The 22298-nt window shown below is 41.9% G+C and overlaps 1 protein-coding gene across 1 annotated transcript in view; it reads right to left on the bottom strand.

Moving 5' to 3' along the window:
• LOC111158416 (MER proto-oncogene, tyrosine kinase) overlaps positions 1–22298 on the bottom strand; it is a 111421-nt gene that overhangs the window by 37688 nt on the left and 51435 nt on the right. Inside the window, exons 5-8 of the mRNA XM_022520418.1 lie at positions 14681–14767; positions 11205–11320; positions 5506–5689; positions 866–1017 (exon numbers count right to left, since the gene is read on the bottom strand). Of these exons, the coding sequence (XP_022376126.1) occupies positions 866–1017; positions 5506–5689; positions 11205–11320; positions 14681–14767 (539 nt within the window). The remainder of the gene's footprint in view (positions 1–865; positions 1018–5505; positions 5690–11204; positions 11321–14680; positions 14768–22298) is intronic.

Genomic DNA, 22298 nt, shown 5'->3' with positions numbered 1-22298 from the left:
AAAAAAAAATACTCTCTAAAGCTGGATGACGTGAGGTGGAAAATGACTGAAACAAAGCTTGGACGTCATCCGCGGGGACAGCTGTTGACTCTGTCCCTGTCTCCTGCTAAGCAGCCACAATACTTTCATGAGATGCCCCCCACAAGTGCCACAAGGATGCTAACATCTGCTCTATCTCCAGGACCAGGATGATCAGGCAAAAGTCGTCTTTGCATGATGGTGGTAAAGAGATGGTCCTGATGATGAAGTCAGTTCTTCTGCCTTTCCAAGGACACTGTGTCACAAAGAAGTCAGTGTCACCTCAATTCTCTTCATTTTCCCAAGTGGGAAGGGGGTCTGTCTGGGAGCTGCCTACCCACCCACATGCAGGCATCGTCCCTACTTCTGTGGAGCTGCATTAAGGCAGCCTGTTGCTGACTTAACCCTGTCCTCTGGAGTCTGGTTGCCCCTTGCCATTCTCTATGAGGCTGGGGCTCTTCCTTGACAATCTTCTTCAAAAAAGCATCTTCTGGAATTTCTAAGGGGCTATGAATGGCCGGACTGCTAAACCACACAGCTTTTTGACCTTCTACTACGGTTATCTGGGTGGTTCTCAACTATCTTCCTACAAGAGCCCAAGTTTCCAGAAGGCACGAACCAACTGATACAGAGATAGGTACTACACATATTTACTGAATACGTAAATGAATGGATGAGTGAGTGAGTGAGAAAAGCCCCAAATATTCCCTGGAATTTTATCTCTTCAGTGAAAGGTGGCCTCCTTCGATAATTCCTGGTCTTCTCACAACAGAATGAAAGCTTCTACAAGAGGATTAAATGAGGAAATCTAAGGAGACAAGTGAACTCCTTCAGAGTTCAGACTTACAGAAGTGTCTGCACTCTGCCACACGTGAGAGATCCGGTAGCCCAGCAGTTCCCCTTCCTGCCGCTTAATTGGAGGCTTGACCCATCTGACGTCCACCTTATGACTAGATTCATTCAGAAACATGGTGACATTCGAAGGTGCTGCTGAGGGGGCTACAAAAGAAAGAGAGAATAATGAGGGACCACAGAGAAAAGTACACAGAGGTACATTCTCTTCTTAGTTTCCAAATGTTTGGTTTTCAAATGTTCTATGGCAAGCATTCAAAATCTGAGATTAATAGCAGATTTTCACCCTCTTTTCACTTAAGAAGCATTGAATTACCACATGAGTTTTATTATTTTTTAAAGATCTATTTATTTATTATATATAGAAAGAGCACGGGAGAGTAAGTTGGGGGGAGGGCAGAGGGAGAGAGAAAATCCTACAGCAGATTCAGGGCTGAGTGTGGAGCCCAACACATGGCTGAATCCCAGGACCCCAAGATCATGACCTGAGCTGAAACCAACACTCAACCACTTAACCAACTGCACCACCCAGGTGCCCCTGAAATACCACAGAAGTTTTTAAAAAGTAAGCACTTTTCCAAACTAAAATCACAAAGACAAGGAACGGCAAGGAAGGAGGTTGTGGTGCTCCTGGTCTCCTCCTGGGGAAGCAACTTGAACAGGGTTCTCCAGTTCTCCACCTGTGAGGTGGAAGGTCAACCAGATGGACTGGAGATCAGTTCTGTGTCATGTGAGATGTACAAGGCAGGGAGCCACCATTTTAAAGTCCAAAGTTACTGATGGTCTGAGAACTGAGCTAATCGGTCAAAAAATTTAAAAAAAAAATGTGTGTGTGTGTGTGTATGTAAGACATCTCATTATTGAAGACCAGAAGATCAAATGGTAATGCCTGGATGTCAAAATATAAAATTTAACTCTGGTTTTCACTTTCTGGTTTATAGTAAGTTCTGCTTAAGTCACATACCCACTTATCTGTTATCTCTTGAGAGGATACAAGGATAAAAGTCATAGTGCTTAGGAAAAAAAGTATGTATTATATATATAATAGTAATTATATTTGGAAAAATTTGGAAAACAGGTCAAGGTCATTACCAGATTACTTTTTGGGAACAAGGAACTTGACTATTCTCTATTAAAACTGAAAATAACATGGGGCACCTGGGTGGCTCAGTTGGTTAAGTGTCTAACTCTTGGTTTCCCTTCAGGTCATGATCTCAGGGGTGTGAGACCAAGCCCTGCATAGAGCTCTGTGCTCAGTGCAGAGTCTGCTTCTGATTCTCTCCCTCTCCCTCCCTCTTACTCTCCCCATCCTTGTACTCGGTCTCTCTCTCTCTCAAATAAATAAATAATCTTTAGAAATAAATAATCTTAAAAAAAAAACCCCACCTGAAAATAATATGCTCTTTGACCATGTATTTTATTTAAAGGAATTTAATCTAAAAAATTCTCCTGTAGGAAGTATTATATTTACTGAAGCAAAACAATGAGAAAAAGGAATAAATGTAATGCTCAGTCAATAACTATGATGTAATAAATTTTGATACATTTTCCAATGGAATACTTGCTACCCAGCCACTGAAAAGAATTAGGTAGATCAGGTGTGTGGATATGAAAAAATATCTAATGGAGGGAAAAATCAAACTGAAAAAAGGTATGTAACAACAATCCACTATAGAAATAAAAAAATGTTTTATATAAATACAGAAAGAATAAAAATAACTGTAATACATGCCAAACCACTGCCTATAGTTGTATTTAGGGGAGATTAAGTTATATATTTCTGATATGCCTAAAAAGAAAACAAAAGGGTACTCTAACCTTTATTTCTACTTAGGAAATGTTATGTAGCTAAAGCTGTGTTATGAACTGAGTCATATAGTTTCAAATCAGCTGTAGAATTTCTGGATAAATGTGGCCAATTCAACATGTCATTTTTTTTTTTTAAGATTTTTTATTTGTTTATTTGACAGACAGAAAGAGAGCACACGCAGGAAGAGTAGCAGGGAGAGGGAGAGGGAGAGGCAGGCTTCCCTCAGAGCAGGGGGAGCCTGATGCAGGACTTGATCCCAGGACTCTGGGATCACGACCGGAACCGAAAGCAGTCTCCTAACCAGCTGAGCCACCCAGAGGCCCCTCAACATGTCTTTATGACTGCTCCTCATGAAACCCCTCTATGATGACAGTAAGGAATTTAAAACAGTATAAACTCATAAGGTACAGCAGAGTCAACAGTGGAAAAGAAACGTCAACATATACTTGAAAGCTGAAAAAGAGACATAGAAGGTGTAACTAATTCAGCAAGCCTGTACTCCCCAAAGGAAATGGAGAGGCTCAGACGCTGTGGGCCCCGGTACCAAAAGATTGAAAGTTTGACTGGGAAGTAGCTAGTCCTCAAGATGCCTCTAACCTACTCCCACACACCTGCCAGGGACTCCCTCCAAAGCCCCTGGAGACAGGAAGCTACCTTGGTCTCCAAACTGAAAAGCCTTTGGCCTTGGGGCACTGGCAGAATGAAGGCACAATGAGAGGCCAGACAGACAACTGGGGAAATAAGTGGAAGTTTGTACACTGAACAAGGAGGACTCTGCCTCACTCTTCTTCCTCACCCAGCTCCTAGAGCATCGGCAGCCATATTTACATTCCTAAGGTGGGAAACAGGGGACTTCTTTGCTAGAGAAAGTGAGTGGTCCCAGAGGGAAGAAAACCAATATTGACACTTTGGGGTATCCCAACCAAAACACTTGGATCACTGTGTGTTACACAGAAAGATACAAATAAATTAAAAATAAGGAGGAATTGGGGCACCTGGGTGGCTCAGTGGTTTAAGCCTCTGCCTTCGGCTTGGGTCATGATCTCAGGGTTCTGGGATCGAGCCCCGCATCGGGCTCTCTGCTCAGCAAGGAGCCTGCTTCCCTCTCTCTCTCTGCCTACTTGTGATCTCTCTCTGTCAAATAAATAAATTAAAAAAAAAAATAAGGAGGAATCAAAGATGTATCACATATTCAAAAGAAAGCTAAAATGGCTTACATTAATATCGAAGTAGATCTTACAGAAAATAATACTACCAAAGATAAAGGAAGCAATCTCATAATGAGAAGGTGGCCAATTATTAGGAGAGCATAGTAATATTAAACATCTATGCATAAAATAACAGAGCTTCAGAATGGTTGAGGCAAAACTGGCCAGAGTATCAAAAAGAAATGGATAAACCCAAAATTATAACTGTGGATTTCAATGTCTCTTTCTAAATAATTGATAGAAATGGGCAGAAAAGCGGTAAGAATGTAATTTGAAAAACGCTATCAACCAACTCAACCAAGCTGACATTTATGGACTATTCCATGTAATAAGAACGGAACACACATTCTCTCCAAGAGCACACCATACACTTATCAGGAAAGATGTGTTCTGGGCCATAGAAAGAGTCTCAATATATTTCAAAGTAAGTGATACAGATTATGTTCTTAAGCACCAGCAGAGTGAAATCAGAAATCAGGAATACAAAGATTTCGGGCAAAACCCCGAAATATTTGGAAACTAAGTTACATAGCTAAATAACTAATGGGTCAAAGAAGAAGTGGAAAGTATTTTTGAACTGAATGAAAATGAAACACAGCCTATAAAAACTGTTCTCAAAGGCTTTTCTTTATCATTTGAGACAAGAAGACATGTTATAATTTTGGCACCAGAGAGTCATTTTGTGCAAGGGTTACTGAAGATTTCTGATCTCGACCTGTCCACCCTCCTCCCCCATCTCTATTATGACTAGAGCACTGAGTAGGTGAGGCCCGAGTTAAGGGCAGGAAAGACGTTCTACAACCTAGAGCTCTAAATTGGGAAAGAACAGAAATTGTGGATCTTTATTTAACAGGAATACAATATTCATAGACGGTAACAAAAATCTCAGAAATCAAAAAAACAGCACAATGGGAAATTCTTTAAAGTTTAAAGATATAAATAAAATTTGCTATGAGCAAGACAACATAGAGAGAACCTACTTCATTGGGCTTCTCTGAGGAGCTAATAAAATAATTCATGCATAGCACCTAATGTGGGGCCGGGCACGTGGTGTTTGGTAAACATGAACCATCTTCACGTTCATTATTTCTTTTTTTTTTTTTTCTTTTTTAAAGATTTTGTTTATTTATTTGACAGAGAGAGATCACAAGTAGGCAGAGAAGCAAGCGGGGGTGGGGGGGGGGAAGCAGGCTCCCTGCTGAGCAGAGTACCCGATGAGGGACTCGATCCCAGGACCCTGAGATCATGACCTGAGCTGAAGGCAGAAGCTTAACCCACTGAGCCACCCAGGTGCCTCACGTTCGTTTTTTCTTGACCTTGACGCTACGATGAATAAGTTTTATATTATTATATTTTAACTTAAAATAATATATGCCATAAAGTGTGTTGTGATTATCTTCCTACGTAAAAGAACTTATTATCTGTTCATAGTAAGTGTAAGTTTTGTCACTAAAAAGAAGGAAATATCTTCTTCAGTGGCTACCGCAGTAAAATAAAATTGTCCAGAGACAAAGACCAAACAAAGCAAAGTTGAAACTCTAATTCAAGGCCACCGGGAAGGACTTGTTTAATCACATGCCGTTAGGGGCAATACTTATTCTGAACTCCAGGAATTACCTCCTTCGGTCGTGCTGGCCAGAATCCAAGGGCTCACTGCAGACCAGCCAATTTCATTCATGCAGGACACACCAATGCTGTAATTAGCCAGAGCTCGCAGCTGCTCGATTTGATACAGATGTGGTGAAGCCGAGGTGTTAAACATCATGACCGAGCCATTAGTCAGCGGATCAACTTCCTTGACCTAAGTGAGGAGTAAAAATGTGGACCAGGCATTAGTAAGGTGGTGGGAATGCGAGACCTGGAGCACTGCTGCATTCAGTGCACGTGGCCCTTCCTCTCCACTGAGGGGAAGTACCTGCTTCCTATCGGGCCACACACTAATTTCCCCACCAGCGTTACTGTGTGTTAGTCACGCTACTGGAGCACCCACCGAGGACATGTGTAAAACGCCTAAAACAAGCATTCTCACTGTGGCAGGTAACAGAGCAAATGACAACCTTTATAATATTATAATGATGGTAATATATAAGAGGAAATAAGATGAAATAGCCCTTCCTTTCTCAGGACCATCTCAGTTCTTGATTTCTTCTTCCAGCTGTTTCAGAGAACACACTGCAAAGACAACCGACATCCTGTGTGGGACCAAAACCTAAAATATTTACTATCTGGCCCTTTACAGAGAACATTTCCCAAATCCTACTTTAGGGGCTGGGATACAGGATTTCTGTTTTTATTTTGTATTTCTTTTTTTTTTTTTTAAAGATTTTATTTATTTATTTGACAGAGATATCACAAGTAGGCAGAGAGGCAGGCAGCGAGAGAGAGGGAAGCAGGCTCCCTGCTCAGCAGGGAGCCCGATGCGGGGCTTGATCCCAGGACCCTGGGATCATGACCTGAGCAGAAGGCAGAGGCTTTAACCCACTGAGCCACCCAGGCGCCCCATGTATTTCTTTTCATTATGCAACCTGATGAACTCTGCTCTTGCCTTGAGGTAAATTCTAGCATGTCCACTGTTTTTTTTTTAACCCCTACTCCAACCCCAATATAATTTCAAGTCCAAAAGCATATGCAGAGAATGTGCATTTTCTGACATTATTTGGTGCAAAGATATAGGGAAGGGCCATTTGCACCTCACCCAACAAACCTTTCTCCAGATCTCATTAAAGCATCTTAGCCCTTTCCTCTGAGTTATTTCCCTTCATCTTTCCCTCCGTAAGCTCTACCAGTCTCCCCGCATCCCTCTCCAGATGTCCTCTGTACACATAAGCAAAAAATCTAGGCCAAACTTCTACCTACCAAACTTCTACCTTAAGCATATTTCCTTTCTAGAAATGGGAATAAGTGAGAATGCTTTTTTTTTCCCCACTACATGTTTTTCAAAATCTCTACAATATATAAGTACTTATAAAATCAGAAAAGAGAAAATGATACTGAATAAAACACAAGTAACCAAAACTAACTGGGAGAAAAAAATCTTAAACCCTGTATATTCCTAATAATAATGGGCTTGCAGTCATGGGGCATGGATACACAAAGCTGTTATTTCAGGATATATGTGTTGAAATTTAGGCCAAGGGGCCATAAACAACATTTTGGAATTCTAAATCCCCTAGTGGATATTGTGAGGGGGGCCGTGGGGGCCAAGTCTCACCTCTGACTCAGACCCGCAGACTCCATTGGGTGACAAAAGTACCAGTTGGCCTGAGGAGCCACCAGAGGAGAAACAAAGAGTTACGTGCTTATCTTGGTGGTGGCCGCTGGCAGAACTTACTTTTTGTTTCTTCACTTTATAGAGTATGCACCTACTTCCTGGTGACCAACCCCTGAAACTAAGGTGGAGGAAACCTTTGGCTCTCCACCCCTGCCCCATTTCCGGAGCAATGCGTGGAGCATTTCCAAGCACAGCGATGCTCTTCCAGAACGCACTGCTGGAAGAAGACAGGGTTTTTGTAACAGTCCTTCTCAGTGGGTCCTAGGGGAAAAGAGGGCACGAAATAGCAAGAAGTACGTGGGAGAGTTAAAAATAGAAATGGTGTATGCAGCCCAAAAATGGGTGAAGAACGGAACTAACATCAGGACCAAAGGAAGTGAGAGGGTGTGTCTGCTAGTGCGCGGATCTGAATCTTGTCCAAAACATTCATTTGTTACCAAGTCAGAGTTTAAAATTGTAAGGGACTGGGGACATGCTACGAAACTATGCTTGGTTCCTTCAGAAATGGGAATACATTGTTAACGGGCAGAATAAAGAAGTCTCACTTCTACAGCCACTCCTGACTAACCCTGCTAGGACCGGTCAGAGAAAACAGGATAGCCAATTATATTTGAACTTCAGATAAACAACAAATAATTATATATACAGGTATGTCGCAACATCGCTCCTAGAATTAAACTTGTAAAATAACTGTATTCTTATGGGTGAAGGGAGATTGGTGGGAAAAAGACAGAATAACCATGTCTGGCACCACAGGATCCAAGGTGGGCAAGGACGGCCTGTAATGACCGGACTGGATGATCGTCCAGGGACTGGATGACTGTCGCTCATGCCGTGGCTGCCCAAAGCTGAGGCAAAAAGAGAGAAAGCAGATGTGTGTGACCATCTTCTACCTTCAGGGGTGACCTGATGTTTTCAGACCTTCCTACCACCCTACTCTACTTCCTGTCCACCCTGAGACCTACTCATTCAAGGCGGGGGCAGAAGTCGCCCTCAAAGTCTCCCCAAAGGCAACCATACTCATGTGAGCAGGAGCCTTGTGTCCTCTTGGACTCTTCATACAGCTCAGCAGCAGTTTTAGAAAGGGCTGGTCCATGCCTTGGTTATACATGTACAACTACAGATCTCTGGATCTCTAGATAGGTAGATAGTTATATCTATAGAGGGAAATTGGCCCTGGATGTTCCTAATAACAGAGCCCTGGAATACAAGAAGCAAAAACTGATGAGATTGAAGGGAGAAAGGCAACTCAAAAACAACAGCTGAGACCCTAATTCCCCAGTTTCAATAACAGATAAAACCACTTGATGGAGGATCAACAAGGAAATAGAAGAAGGAAACAAGACTATAAACTAACTAGATCTACAAGACGTATAAAACATTCTACCCAAACACAGCCAAATATACCTCCCCCTACACACGGAACATTCTCCAGGGCAGAACGAATGCTAGGCCATAAAACAAACTGTAGTTAATGTAAAAGACTGAAAATCAGTATAGCCTCCAAACGTGATGGAATAACATTAGAAATAAGCAAAAGAAGACGACTTGAGAAATTCACAAGTATGTGAAAATTAAACACAGTCCTGAATAACCAATAGAAAAAGAAAGAAAGAAAGAAAGAAATCACAAGGAAAATAACCAAAAAACTTGAGATGAATGGGAAAAAAAGCCCCAAATACCAAAACCTATGTGATGCAGCTAACACAGTGCTTAGAAGGAAATGTATGGTATAAATGCTTATATATATATTTTTTTTTTAAAGATTTTTTTTTTATTATTTGGCAGAGAGAGACGCAGAGAGACACAGTGAGAGAGGAAACACAAGCAGGGGAAGAGGGAGAAGCAGGCTTCCCACTGAGCAGGGAGCCTGATGCAGAGCTCGATCGCAGGACCCTGGGATCATGACCTGAGCCGAAGGCAGACACTTAACAACTGAGCCACCCAGGTGCCCCTATAAAAGCTTATATTAAAGAAGAAGAAATTTCAAATAAATTACCTAGCCTTCTACCTTAAGAAACTAAATAAATAAATAAATAAATAAATAAGGAGAGCAAATTAACTCAATGCACACAGAAGAAAAGAAGGGAAAACCCGTATTAAAATCAGGAATGAAAGGGGACATTACTACTAACCTCAAAGAAATAAAAAAGCTTATAATGGAATATTATAAGCAATTATACACCAACAAATTAGATAACCCAGAAGAAATGGACACACTCCTAGAAACACATAAACTATCAAAACTGACTCAGGAAGAAATAGAAAATCTAAGTAGATGCGTACCAAGTAAAAAGACTGAGTTAGTATTCAAAAAACTCTCCACAAAGAAAACCTCAGGACCAGACAGCTTCACTGGTGATTTCGACCAAATATTTAAGGAATTCACATCAATCTTCCACAAACTCTTCCAAGAAACAGAAGTCGAGGGAACACCTCCCAACTGATTCTGTAAGACGAGTATCACCCTGACACCAAAACCAGAAAAAGCGAACACAAGAAAACTATAGAATAGCTTTTATGAATATAGACACAATTAGACAATGGTGATGGCCGCACATTATACACTTTATTTTTTAAAGTGTATTTAAGTAATCTCTACACCCAACATGGGGCTCAAACTCACGACCCCAAAATCAAGATTGCATGCTCTTCCGACTGAACTGCACAGGCACCTCAACATTATACCCTTTAAATGGGTGAATATTATGGTCTGTGAAATAGATCTCAGAAAAAGCTGCCCAGAAAAAATGGATATCCCTGGTGAGGACTTTGTAGACACAATAATTCCTAACACTTACCAGCTCTTAGGAGGTTTACACATAAAATGGGGCAAGAATTAAGCAAAGCTAGAGCTGGTGAGGTGAGGGCGGAGGCTATTTCGGGGATAATAGAATGTTTTCACTTTCCAGAGAAGGAACAGCTGTTAGACAAGAGTGGGAGGCAGTAAAAACAGAGAAACTAATTCTGTTTGGTATTAAAAACATCTGGTTGTCAACATATAAAATTCTTCAGAAGTCACTGCTTCAAGTTGAGCTAGCATGAATGGCAGGTGTCAGGTTAACATGTTTTCAGCTAGTAAGGCCAGACATTTATGAAACTAAGAACAATTTCTGACCCTACTGTGTGACAACATGCAGGGCAGAAGACATTGATGTTTTCAGTGGACAATCCACACATGTTTGACTGCCTGCTCCCAGAAATAACATCTCTTCTAAGACATGGAAGAAGGGATGGTTTTGAGCACTGTTTTTTGCATCAGAACTTTCTGGCTTTGAATTCTGGCTTTGCCACTCATGGGTTCTGTGAGCATTCCGAGCCTGCAGTGCTGGTGTGGGTTTTAAGTAAGATAATGTCTGCAAAGTCCCTGGTTATCGTGAGCACTCAGTAAATGGTAGTGTTACTGCTACCCTTTCCATTTTGATGAAATTAACACTCAAAGCAGGGCCTACATCATGGCAAGGTACCATTTTAGGATGGCTGGCCTGTATTTCTTACAGCATTCTTTCACACCAATTTTGGGTAGTGGTTAAAAAAGGGGAAAGACTTTGCAAGGCCTGTAATGCCCAGGTTGTCCTGGGAGCCAGGGGCCAAGGTGCTACATTTGACAGCAAAAATGACCCATCTCATGCTTGCCTGTCCTTCACAGTCACTGGCCCAGGAGGAGTCAGGATGAGGAGTTCTTGGCCTCCCGGAACTCCTGATCACAAGCCAGTCCTAATTTAGGGATGTGTTTTTATATGTTAAAAATTAATTCCCCCTGGTCTCATGTTGTTCTATCCTGGAAACCTGTTTCCCTTCTGGTTGGGCCCTGCACCATGAGTAGAAGGGAAACAGCATCCTGGGGCAGAACACCACAAAATGGGGCGTGCGTGGCAGACACTGAGTGGGGAAGGGGTCAATGGACTTCTGAACAGAGGTGTTGGAGACCTCGGCACTAAGAAAGGCCAAGGAGGAAGAAAGATCAAGTAGAAAGGAGGAAGAAAGATCAAGTAGACCCTCAGAGCACCAAACAGCCAGTTCTTTCTTCGTCCTGCTGGTTTACCTGAACGCTGCAATTCTTGAATGGGGAGTATCCATCAAAACCCGGGACCCAGGAGATTAGCATGCTGTGTGCGGTGCTGTTGTAGACACTGACTTCAGTTGGTGGGGAGGGAATTGCTACACAGAAATAAAGACACACATACAAACACAGTTATAAACCACAGGTGGCCACAGCTACCAAGCAAACAAAATATCATGCTTGTTTCCATTTCTTAAAATTAGGAAAATTTGACCCAAGTTTGAAAAAGAAGCTGCATTAGGCCTGAGACTAAGCATATTAGCTTATAGACAGGTGTTCTGGTGATGGGACAGTGCTGCCTGGGCCAGAGGAGTGGAGCACAGACCTGCTTTCCTGCCCCCTGATGAAGTGAGACCTTAGCTGGAAAAGGATGAAGAGATGTCTGTTTCCTTCACTGAGCTCGTGGTCACTGCCCTCCTGCATGCGGGCACACTGCTGGGTGCTGGAGCTCTACATCCATCCCCCCCACTCTCCCAATCAGAGCCATGGCCCTATTCTTGTGCAGCTTTTGCTTGAGGAGTGGAGACCCACATTACCTGACAATGAGAGCCCCATGCCGGGACTAGAAGGGTGCTATGGGAGCATGAGTGTGGGTGTGTGGCAGAGCAGGGAGCAGCTATCCAGGCCAAGGAAACAGGTGAGAAATCCGTTCAAGCAAAAGAGCCAACTGTAACTGTTGGGACTGGAGGCATAAAGTGTGCAACGACTTTGGCCACGTGTGGGATGTGGCCACGTGTGGGACATGGTTACGTATCTTAATTTGAATCTAAGAAGGATCTGGAGTTTGGGGATCTTATTTTGGGCTAATTTTACTTCTCAATTAAGAGTCATAATCACATTCATAAGCAAAAATGATGACTGCTGTTTTCACATGCTTACAATGGGTCAGCCCGTTATGGACTTCGCTTTGTATCGTCATCACTAAAACCCTGTCAGAGAGGTGGTCTCACAATCCTCATTTATGGATGAGGATACTGAGAATCAGAGAAGGTAAAAATGTGCTGAAGATCACAGAGCTTGTAAGCAGCAGAACGGGGACTTGAACTCAAGTCTGTCTGAGCCTGGATCACACGTCCCTCAGTAGGACACTGAAGGCTGGTGGCAGGCGGTAGCAAGCACATTAGTTGTGAGCACCAGCAGGGACAGGGGAGTCTGGTTACTGCCTGGCTGGCTGTGTGGCCTGGGTCACAGTTAAATGACCTTTCTAAACTCCATTCCTTCTTCTGTTAGTGGGGATGGTAACACCACTGCTCCATGGGGCTGCAGGGAAGATTAAGAAGGTTAACACATGGAGGAGGGTTGGGGGAGGTGTGCTGGAGGGGAAGCAATGACAGCGTGAACAGAAGATCAGGGAAGGAGAGCTGGGACCATGAGAAGTACACCAGGTACCATATTCAGGAGTTTCTGTTTACTTGTAGACACATAGCTTGGTGAGTGGCAAAGAATCAGCATTTTGTTTGACTCACTTCCCTAAATAGATTACTTGCAGAATTGTACTAAAATGTATGCCTTTCCAGATCATAATTTGGCTACATATATTATAGTTAGTAACAGATTAGAAGAGGGAGTCTTGGTGGCTTTGACATAAATGTTTAAATAATGAAAAGCAAACATAAGTTTTCAAAAGAGAACTGATAAAAATAAAAGAAGAAAAAAAAGCTAAGTTCTGTGTGAAGCATAAAATTTTAAAAAGTGTCTCTCATTTTATAAATGTTTAAATTTTAAGGTGTTTACACTTCATGAAAATAGTCTTTATAAATTTACGCCTACCCATGAATTCCTGAAATTCCCAACATTGCTTTTGAAAACTGTAATAATGAGACTCATAATGAGGAAGGAAGTTATACAGTTCCTCCAGGAGTAAGTTTCAGTTTGCTCTTTTTTTTCTTCCAATGAACTTTTAGAGAATGTCCCCTCATCGCCTTCATCTAGTTGATGTGCCAAAAAGAAACGTCAGCATCTTATTATTTTTTAAATTTTATTTATTTACTTTTAAAAAAGTTGGCTCCATGCCCAGTGTGGAGCCCAATGTGAGGCCTGAATTCACAAGCCTGGGATCAAGACCCGAGCTGAGATCCAGCTAGATGTTAACCAACTGAGCCACCCAGGTGCCGCCATAGCATCTTTTTTTAAAAGTATAACTTCTTTTGTAATATTGAGTCCCCAGCAGTATATTACCTAACTTTTTTTTTAAAGATTTTATTTATTTATTTGACAGAGAGAGATCACAAGTAGACAGAGAGGCAGGCAGAGAGAGAGGAGGAAGCAGGCTCCCCACCAAGCAGAGAGCCCAATGTGGGGCTCGATCCCAGCACCCTGAGATCACCCTGAGCCGAAGGCAGAGGCTTAACCCACTGAGCCACCCAGGCACCCCAATATATTACCTAACCTTTAACACATTATTAAATACATTCTGCTTTTCCCTTGTGTTGTTCCCTCAAGATTAAGACCAAAAGAAATATGGAACCAGTATTTGCTTTTCAATATTTAAAGTAAGAACAAATAGGCATGCTTGGGTGGCTCCGTTGGCCAAGCATCTGCCTTCAGCTCAGGTCATGATCTTGGGGGTCCTGGGATCGAGGTGGGCTCTCTGTTCAGTGGGGAGTTTGCTTCTCTCACTCCCTCTGCCTTCCCCTTCCCCCACTCATGCTCTCTCACTCTCTCCAATAAATAAATAAATATTTTAAAAAAACACAAATACTAAAACATAAAATTCGCTTGAGTTTCTACGACAGAAAGTAAGAAAGATGATTTGAAAAGGGTTAAAATGACAGTATTTAGTTTCAAGTTTTGGGTTTAAATAATTTTGATCCCACAGAGGGAGGAGGAAGAGGCAGACAGTTGGATTGGAATGTCTCCACTAGCATGGGGACCTTCCAAGACAGGTCTCCCATTATGTTATGGCCCAGCTCAGAGGCAACAAGGACTTTGGAGGAAGAGACATAGAAGCTCTGGGCTCTTCTCTCCCTTCTCTCCTCTTAGGGCAGCAGCTAGGGGAGACTTGTGTCAGCCCCAGCTGCCCAGAGCCCATTCCTTCAATCAATGCCCTAAGCTGCCCCCACCCCTGGGAGCTCTTCAAGGGGTAACAGGGACTAATTCAAGGTGGGAGAGGGCAAGGTGAAAACAGGAGCAAAGAAGATGGAGGGTAGACATCTCAGCCTATTTTCTTAGACTAAGCAGAACTAAACGAGCTAATATTTATCAAAGACTTATGCACCAGGCACTGTTTTGGGTGCTTTTAACTTGCATTATCTCATTTAAGCCTCAAAAATATGTAGAAATATGTAATCATCCCTCTTTTATACTGAAGCCAGAGAGGTTAAGTGACTTGTCCAAGGTCACAAAGAAAGTCCCTGGGGAAGACAGGGTTCAAACTCAGGTATCTGGCTGCAGAGCTCCTGCTGCATCCCCTGACCAGCTCCCAGAACATGTTCAAGGGACTTGGCCACGGTGCTTACCTTTGATGTTGATCTGCACACCCTTGGACACGGTCAGCCCTTTGTCATTGTGAGCCTCACAACTGAAGACGGCTGTCTCCGTCAGACCTGGAACGGAAGCGGAGTCATGAGACCAGGCTCACAGAGAACAGGCTGCAGCTCACCAGAATCCGAGGGTTGTTTTAGCATTCTTTTACTTTTTGGTTAATGGCTTCAGGCCATAAATGCAAAGTTAATTTTAAAACTATGCTGGTGGCTGAAACACAAACTTGGGATTGAACCCTAGCTACCAGAAGCAAGTCAACCGTGGGCCTAAAGGCAGCTGTTCTTCATTTAAGTGTTTTATTTTTCCCGGGTGGTGAGATGATAGGTAACAAAAGCAATAATATTTAGACTTAAATTTCTGCTAATCACTGGCCCCAATGTCAAGAAGAGCGCTGCCTGAGGGTCATCTGGATGATCGCGTGCTGCTTAGCCACAAGTACATACGACATCACACACTAATGACATTTCAGGAGACCAGACATAGCAGGATGAAAGTCACAGTGCTTAATTTCAGGCGGTCTGTCGTAATGAATCCATTTTTAAAAGTGAAAATTAGGGGCGCCTGGGTGGCTCAGTCGGTGAAGTGTCTGCCTTCAGCTTGGGTCATGATCTCTGGTCCTGGAATCAAGCCCTGCTTCAGGCTCCCAGCTCAGCAGGAAGCCTGCTTCTTCCTCTCCCTCTACCCCTTCCCCCTGCTTCTGTTCTCTCTCTCTCCAATAAATAAATAAAATAGATTTTAAAAATTCTGAAAAAAGTAACAATTCATAAAGAATTATTACATAGGGACGCCTGGGTGGCTCAGTTGTTAAGCAGCTGCCTTCGGCTCAGGTCATGATCCCAGCGTCCTGGGATCGAGTCCCGCATCAGGCTCCTTGCTCATCAGGGAGCCTGCTTCTCCCTCTGCCTCTGCCTGCCATTCTGTCTGCCTGTGCTTGCTCTCTCTCCCTCTCTCTCTCTGACAAATAATTAAATAAAATCTTTAAAAAAAAAAAAAAGAATTATTACATAAACACAAGACATTATTATTACCTGAAGAGAAGACACTAGTGCTGAATGAAGAAAAACCCTATCATTTCAGAGGTTTGAAAACATCTTAGAAATTAAAAAAAAAAAACAAAACTAGTTGATTTATTAATTTTAAATAGAAAGGAGAGGTAATCCAGATATTGGTTTCTAATATTTGCCAATAAAAGGAACCTGAACTCATTGGAGAAATGGCTGATTTCTCAGATTGGAGTAGGAAACAGATGAGATGAGCCTGGAACAAATTTAACACAAACGTCATGTGGTGTGCATACACACACACACATGCATACAAGCACACACACACAGAGTGATGGGGGAATGACAGAGACATGAAACCAACGGAAAGAACTCCTCCTAGCAGCCAAAGCTGGAACAGTTTGAGCAAGAAACTAAATGCAGTAGCCTTGGATTGTAAACCAAAGTATAAAATAAATGTTCACAAGTGGATTCTCAGTATTTATACTGAGATAAATAAATGATTAAATAATGGGAAGGAACAAACAAGTTTCCTATGAAGAAGAATTCCAAATAATTTATGTGGATTCTCTGCCCTCAAGAGGGAGGATCATAATTCCCAACCCCTTAGGCATAGGCTAAACAAAGTGACTTCCTTCCGAAGAGGACAGTATGAAAAGGAAATAAAAGCAAAACTTTATTTATTTTTTTTAAACTTTCGAGTGGAGAAAATGATAAACGCTACCTTGGCCACACGACCAAGGTTAACACCACTAAGTCACGTTGACAGAATGTGTCCTTGATATGATGTAATGAAAATGGCACTTCCCCTCTACAATCTTCCTCCCAAAAACATACAACCCAAGTCTCATCAGGAGGAAAGTATCAGACAGTTCAAACGGTGAGGTGTTCTATAAGAAATCTGACCAGTATTCCTCAAAACTGTCAAGACGATTAAAAACAAGGAAAGTTTGAGAAACTGTCACAACCAAGAGGAGCCAAAGGAGACAAGACCACTAAATCCTGGATGAAATCATCGAACCATACAAGGGTATTAGGTAAAACTAAGGAAATCTGAATATAGACTTGAGTTAATAATGTTCATTGGTTCACTGATTATAGCAAATACATCACACTAATGTAAGATGTTACTAATGGGAGAACGTGTAAGTGGGGTTTATGGGAAAATCTGTATTATCTCCATGATTCCTAAAATCTAAGACTATTCTTTTTTTTTTTTAAAGGTTCATGTTGACATTTCTTTTTTTTTTTTTTTTTAAAGATTTTATTTATTTATTTGACAGACAGAGATCACAAGTAGGCAGAGAGGCAGGCAGAGAGAGAGAGGAGGAAGCAGGCTCCCTGCGGAGCAGAGAGCCCGATGTGGGACTCGATCCCAGAACCCTGAGATCATGACCTGAGCGGAAAGCAGAGGCTTAACCCACTGAGCCACCCAGGCACCCAATCTAAGACTATTCTAAAATTAAAAATTTTTGTTTTGTTTTTGTTTTTTTAAAGCACAGCCATATGTACCATCTAGTAGATTCTGGAAACTTCTCTGTCTCTGGCGCATAAAGGTGTCTTTGGCACAGAATTCACATCATGAACTAGAGAAAGAAAAACTTCTTGAAATTAGACCTCCATTCACTTCCTGCCTGAAAACCTTACTCTGTTTTCTTCTATCCACTGTATAGGAAATTCTCCAACTGATAATTTTAAAATTCAAAGCTTGTCACTAACGGTAATTAAAAATTTGAAAAATCAGGGAGGAACAAGCTGCCAAGGGAAGGCCAGCCCAAGGCTGGTCCAAGTGGCCAGAGAACCGCCTGGGAGAAGTTCTAAGAAATGCAAACCTGATCCCTATTTTTTGTTGGCTCTTCTCTTGAGGGTTAGAAGTGAACAAAAAAACCCAGCGCTGGTGGGGTTCTGTTCTTTTCCATCCAGATGGAAGTTAGTCCAGGCGCCTGAGTTCTGCTGACTAGACAGGGTCTCTCAAGAAAAAATGAAGCTGTGCGTCTCTGTCCTACAATTCTATGGTGACTTTTCACTTCTCTGAAATAATGTTCGGTCAGAATAGGACAGATACTTCAGGTATTTTCATTTTCTGAGGTGAGGAAATGGAGGAATGGAGGAAAATCCTCAGAATTCCTCAGAATGGAGGAAATCCTAACTAAACGGCTTTGATTTTGACAATTCCAAGAGCTAGGAAACTAAAATTTCAGATAGGAGCCATCACTTCACATTTTTGGTCCCTCCCTTTTGAGTGACAGATGAAACTGCTAACAGTTTGTGCGATGGCTTAAAAAAAATAGATTTGTTTCACTAAAGAGGAATATTTATCTCAAACCCAGTATCCACATCTATAAAAGGACACCCTTGAATACCCTGACTCAGGGGTCTTGTATGTTCTGCTTGTATTCCTCCCAAATAACTTTGAAAAATATATGTGGTCTCTCATAAAATTTTGAGGTTTGCACCTTAAATTTTTTATGATTTAAAGGGCTGCAAAGAATGTAATTTCAGGTTCTCTGACATTTTAAGTAAAATTCCTTTAAAGGCACTTATATAGTGTTCCCATGACTGGGATGGGAGACCCAGCATTATCCAATGAAACAATTTTCTCTCAGCAGCCAAAAGTGTTCCATCATGATTTTCTACTTCCCCTGCAGAATTTTATCCAGATGGCATAATTATGTGGGTTTGGAAGTCATGATTCATCACCCTACAACACTTCTTGGCAACGAAAATACACATACATGCTGAAATTGGAAAAAAGATTTCTTCTAGATCAATTATCTTCACAACTATTATTAGGGCACAACCCAACACGACAATATATATAATTATTTTTTTTTCTTTTTTTAAGTAGGCTCCGTGCCCAGCACAGTGTGGGGCTTGAACACATGGCCCTGAGATTAAGACCTAAGCCAAGATCAAGAGGTAGATGCTTAATTGGCTGAGCCACTCAGATGCTCTGACAATGTATATAATTCTTAAACATACACAGTAAAATTTTACCAGGAGGGCAAGTCCTTTGCTAAACAAAATTTGGAATCTTTTAGGTAGTGATCTGGAAATTTCTTAACCTTGAGCCAATACACTATAGAAGCCACTCTCAAACTGTGGTCTAGAGACTCCTAGAGAAAGGATCTCAGAGGCCCTCTTAGGACCCCTAATGATGAACACTATTTTTGTCATAATAATAAAAATAAAAACACTAACAATAATGATAAGAAAGTCCTTTCCACTTTCATGCTCTCAGGAACATGTGATGCAATGTTTCAGAATGTTCCAGAGGCTGTATGTTGTGTGATGATGTTAGTAGTTCTATCAGGTAACTGAGTACGTGCTTATGTATTTTTATGCTCTAAAAGTTTTGTTTTAGTTTCTAATTCAGTACTGATCAACAGAACTCACATAAACAAATCTCTCTGGTCCACAATAATTTCTAAGTCTGTAAAGGGATCTTGAGACCAAAGCATTTGAGAACTGGTGCCCTGTAGTGACTCCAGATAAGTCAGGGAGAAGTCCTTCTTCTTTTGCAAGGTGAGGGAGAGATTTGGATTCCCGGCACTTTGTCAGGCATTAACTTTACAAGGAAGACGGATACATTCCAGATGAGGATCAAGACCTCATCCCTCAAAGCCACTGCCTGGCATCCATGCTGGGGACCATTATTTCACAGTCCAACCTGTGACACTTTGGTTTTCATGCTGAAGAATCACCTTTAGCCTTCCAAGTCATAAGCTTTCAAATAAGACGCCTATTACACCAGTCTCCACGAATGCGCAAAATCTGGCTTATATTTAGAAAAACTGGCTTTGGCTCAATCAGAAAATACAGAGAGTCGTTATGCAACCTATATTTTTTATATAGTCAATCCAGACACAGTTATTTGACTTTAATGACTCTTGTCAAAACTCTTGGGAAACACTTGAGTACAAGATACAGATCACATTCCGGACCCGCCAGGAGCTGAAAAAAAAACAAGAGGACGGATTCATTTCGTGAGATCCGCTGACCAGCTATAGATCCCTAAGTAAGACAACTTGGGGCCCACTGTTCTTCAGAACTGCAAGGTTTGTCAATGCTGAAAGTGAAACTGCTTATCAGGAAAATGATGTTAAGAGGGAAGTCGCTGCTCCTTTTTGTGTTTCTTTTCAAAGTGGACACAAAGTCAGGAAGACAATCTCTAGCAAATTCTCTGGCAGGAGACACCAGCATTAGTAAGAATTCCCCAGAAGTAGCTAAACCACCTATTCCAGCAGTTCTGTCCATGCGCTGAAGTGGTTCATGTCCCCAGGCCAAACAGATGGCAGCAGCCAGAAGGCGAAACTGGTTCAAACCAAAGTTAACTTTCTCCCCAAGTGGATGGGCCAAAACTGAAGGCAAAATACAGTCTTCTTTGCTTAATGTATTCAGTTATATATATACTTCCTTGGTTTAATGGCACTAGCCTCCAGGCTAGAGACTCATGGAAGAGCCTGGGTTGGATATGGCAACTAGCATGTGCTGGGAAAGACTGTTGCCTTTCACTTTCCTTTCCACTTCTCTGTCTGGGTGAACAATATCCAGACTGGAACAGACCTTGAAGTTTTATAGCCCCAGCCCTTGTGGCTTTCCCGGGGGAAAAAAAGCCATCCACCCCCTTAAGTCCCCACCCTACTACCCACTCTCTCCGGAGTGACCCTGGTAACTGGAGCCTCCCGTCTTTCTGAGCCATGTCCTCCTCCAGCGGGCCACCCCCTCTGTGTACTCGGTCACATCCCACCCAACTCCTGACGTTCATGGCCCTCTTGCTTGGTCTGCTCGTTTAAAAAAAAAGCCTCTGAAACAGGGTCTGAAAGATATTTTTAAAGAACATTCAGTAACAGGATGTTCCCTTGAGGGAAGGACAATCAGAATTGCTAAGAAAGCAACTTCTAAGAGCACCAGTTGGGCCAATTCTTAAGTTCTGGATAAGCAGCCCTTTCTTTTTTTTTTCCCCCCTAGAGCAAAAGAGGCAAAGCAAGGGAAGGACATTTTGCATAAAGGAAGTTGCCTATTAACTTGGAACACACTCTCTGCCCTGAATTCATTCATTCAACACATATTTACTGAGTACTTACTAGGTGTCAGACATTTTCTCAGGCACTTGGAGTATATCGATGAATAAAAGAGATCCCTGCCTTTACAGAGCTCATATTCTCACAGAGGGTAGTGGGTAAGAAGGAATAACCTTGATAAATAAGTAAGCTACATGCTCTATGAGAAGGTGATTAATGCCATGGAAAAACAGAAAAGGATCAGAGGGCCAGGGATGGGTTGGGAAGTGGGCTGTAATTTTAAATATTCAGGACAGAGGTGGCTCAGGGTAATGTCCTCAGAGGAGTGACTCTGAGTGAGTGAATGGGCTAATGATGGGGGGAGGTGAACTTTGGGCAAAGGAAACGGCCTTTGCTTTGTTCTTTAAGTAGGATGGGAAACCCAGAGCTTTGAGCAGAAGACCAATATAATCCAACTTGTGTTTTATCAGGATACAGGATCATTGCAGTAGCCACATGGAGACTAAATCCTAAGCGAGCAGGTCCCATACTAGCTCCAAATTTTTTCCTGATCTGAAAATGGGTATTAAAAATGCCTTAACTGGGGCATGTGGGTGGCTTAGTCCGTTAAGCGTCCGCCTTCGGCTTGGGTCATGATCCCAGAGTCCTGGGATGGAGCCCTGCATCGGGCTCCCTGCTCAATGGGGAGACTTCTTCTCCCTCTGCCTGCTGCTCCCCCTGCTTGTGCTCTCTCTGACAAAAAAAATAAATAAAATCTTTAAAATTTTGAAATAAAAAAATAGAAACAAAACTGTGGGGTGCAGGGTGGCTCAGTCTGCTGAGCCTCCGACTCTTAATTTTGGCTTGGGTTATGATCTCGGGGTAGTGGGATCAGGCTCTGTGTTGGGTTCTGAGCTCAACATGGAGTATTCTTGTCCCTCTCTCCCTTTGCCCCTCCCTCCCTCAGCTCATGCTCTCTCTCTCAAATAAATAAATAAAATCTTATAAAAAATAAAACAAAATTTTGTTTTTGGAATAATTTTCAATTTACAAGAAACTGCAGAACTAGTAGAGTTCTTGTACATCCTTCACCAGCTTCCCTTAATGATAAGACCTTACATAATCATACAGATCTTACATAATCATACATGATCATACAGTGAACAAAACCAAAAGTCAGTACAATATTATTAACTCAAATACAGACCATATTCAGATTTTACCAATTTTTGTTCCCCCCTTTTTTGGGGGGGAGTGTGTGGGGGTGGTGTATAGCTCTATGAAATTTTATTTCAGGTAAGATTTGTACTACTTCAGCACAAAAAAAAAAAAAAAAAAAGCTCCCTCATATTTTAGGAACATCCTACCTAAGCTAAACCCTGATTAATCATCACCACTTTGTCATTTCTGAGAATGTTATATAAATTGAATCACACAGCATACAATCTTTGAGATTGGCTTTGTTGACTCAGAACAGTGCCCTTTAGACAAAGTATTGCTTTGCCTGTGTCTCTTAAAGACAGCTCTTATGTCACAGAGGGACAAAAAACCCAATTGGTATCAAGAGAAAAAAAGCATACAGCCTTCCT

The sequence above is a fragment of the Enhydra lutris genome, unplaced genomic scaffold (assembly GCF_002288905.1).
Source record: "Enhydra lutris kenyoni isolate GAN:26980312 unplaced genomic scaffold, ASM228890v2 scaffoldscaffold59, whole genome shotgun sequence".
NCBI classification, from domain to species: domain Eukaryota; kingdom Metazoa; phylum Chordata; class Mammalia; order Carnivora; family Mustelidae; genus Enhydra; species Enhydra lutris.
Note: the sequence above shows the minus strand (reverse complement) of the source record. Positions and strands in the feature narration are given on the sequence as shown.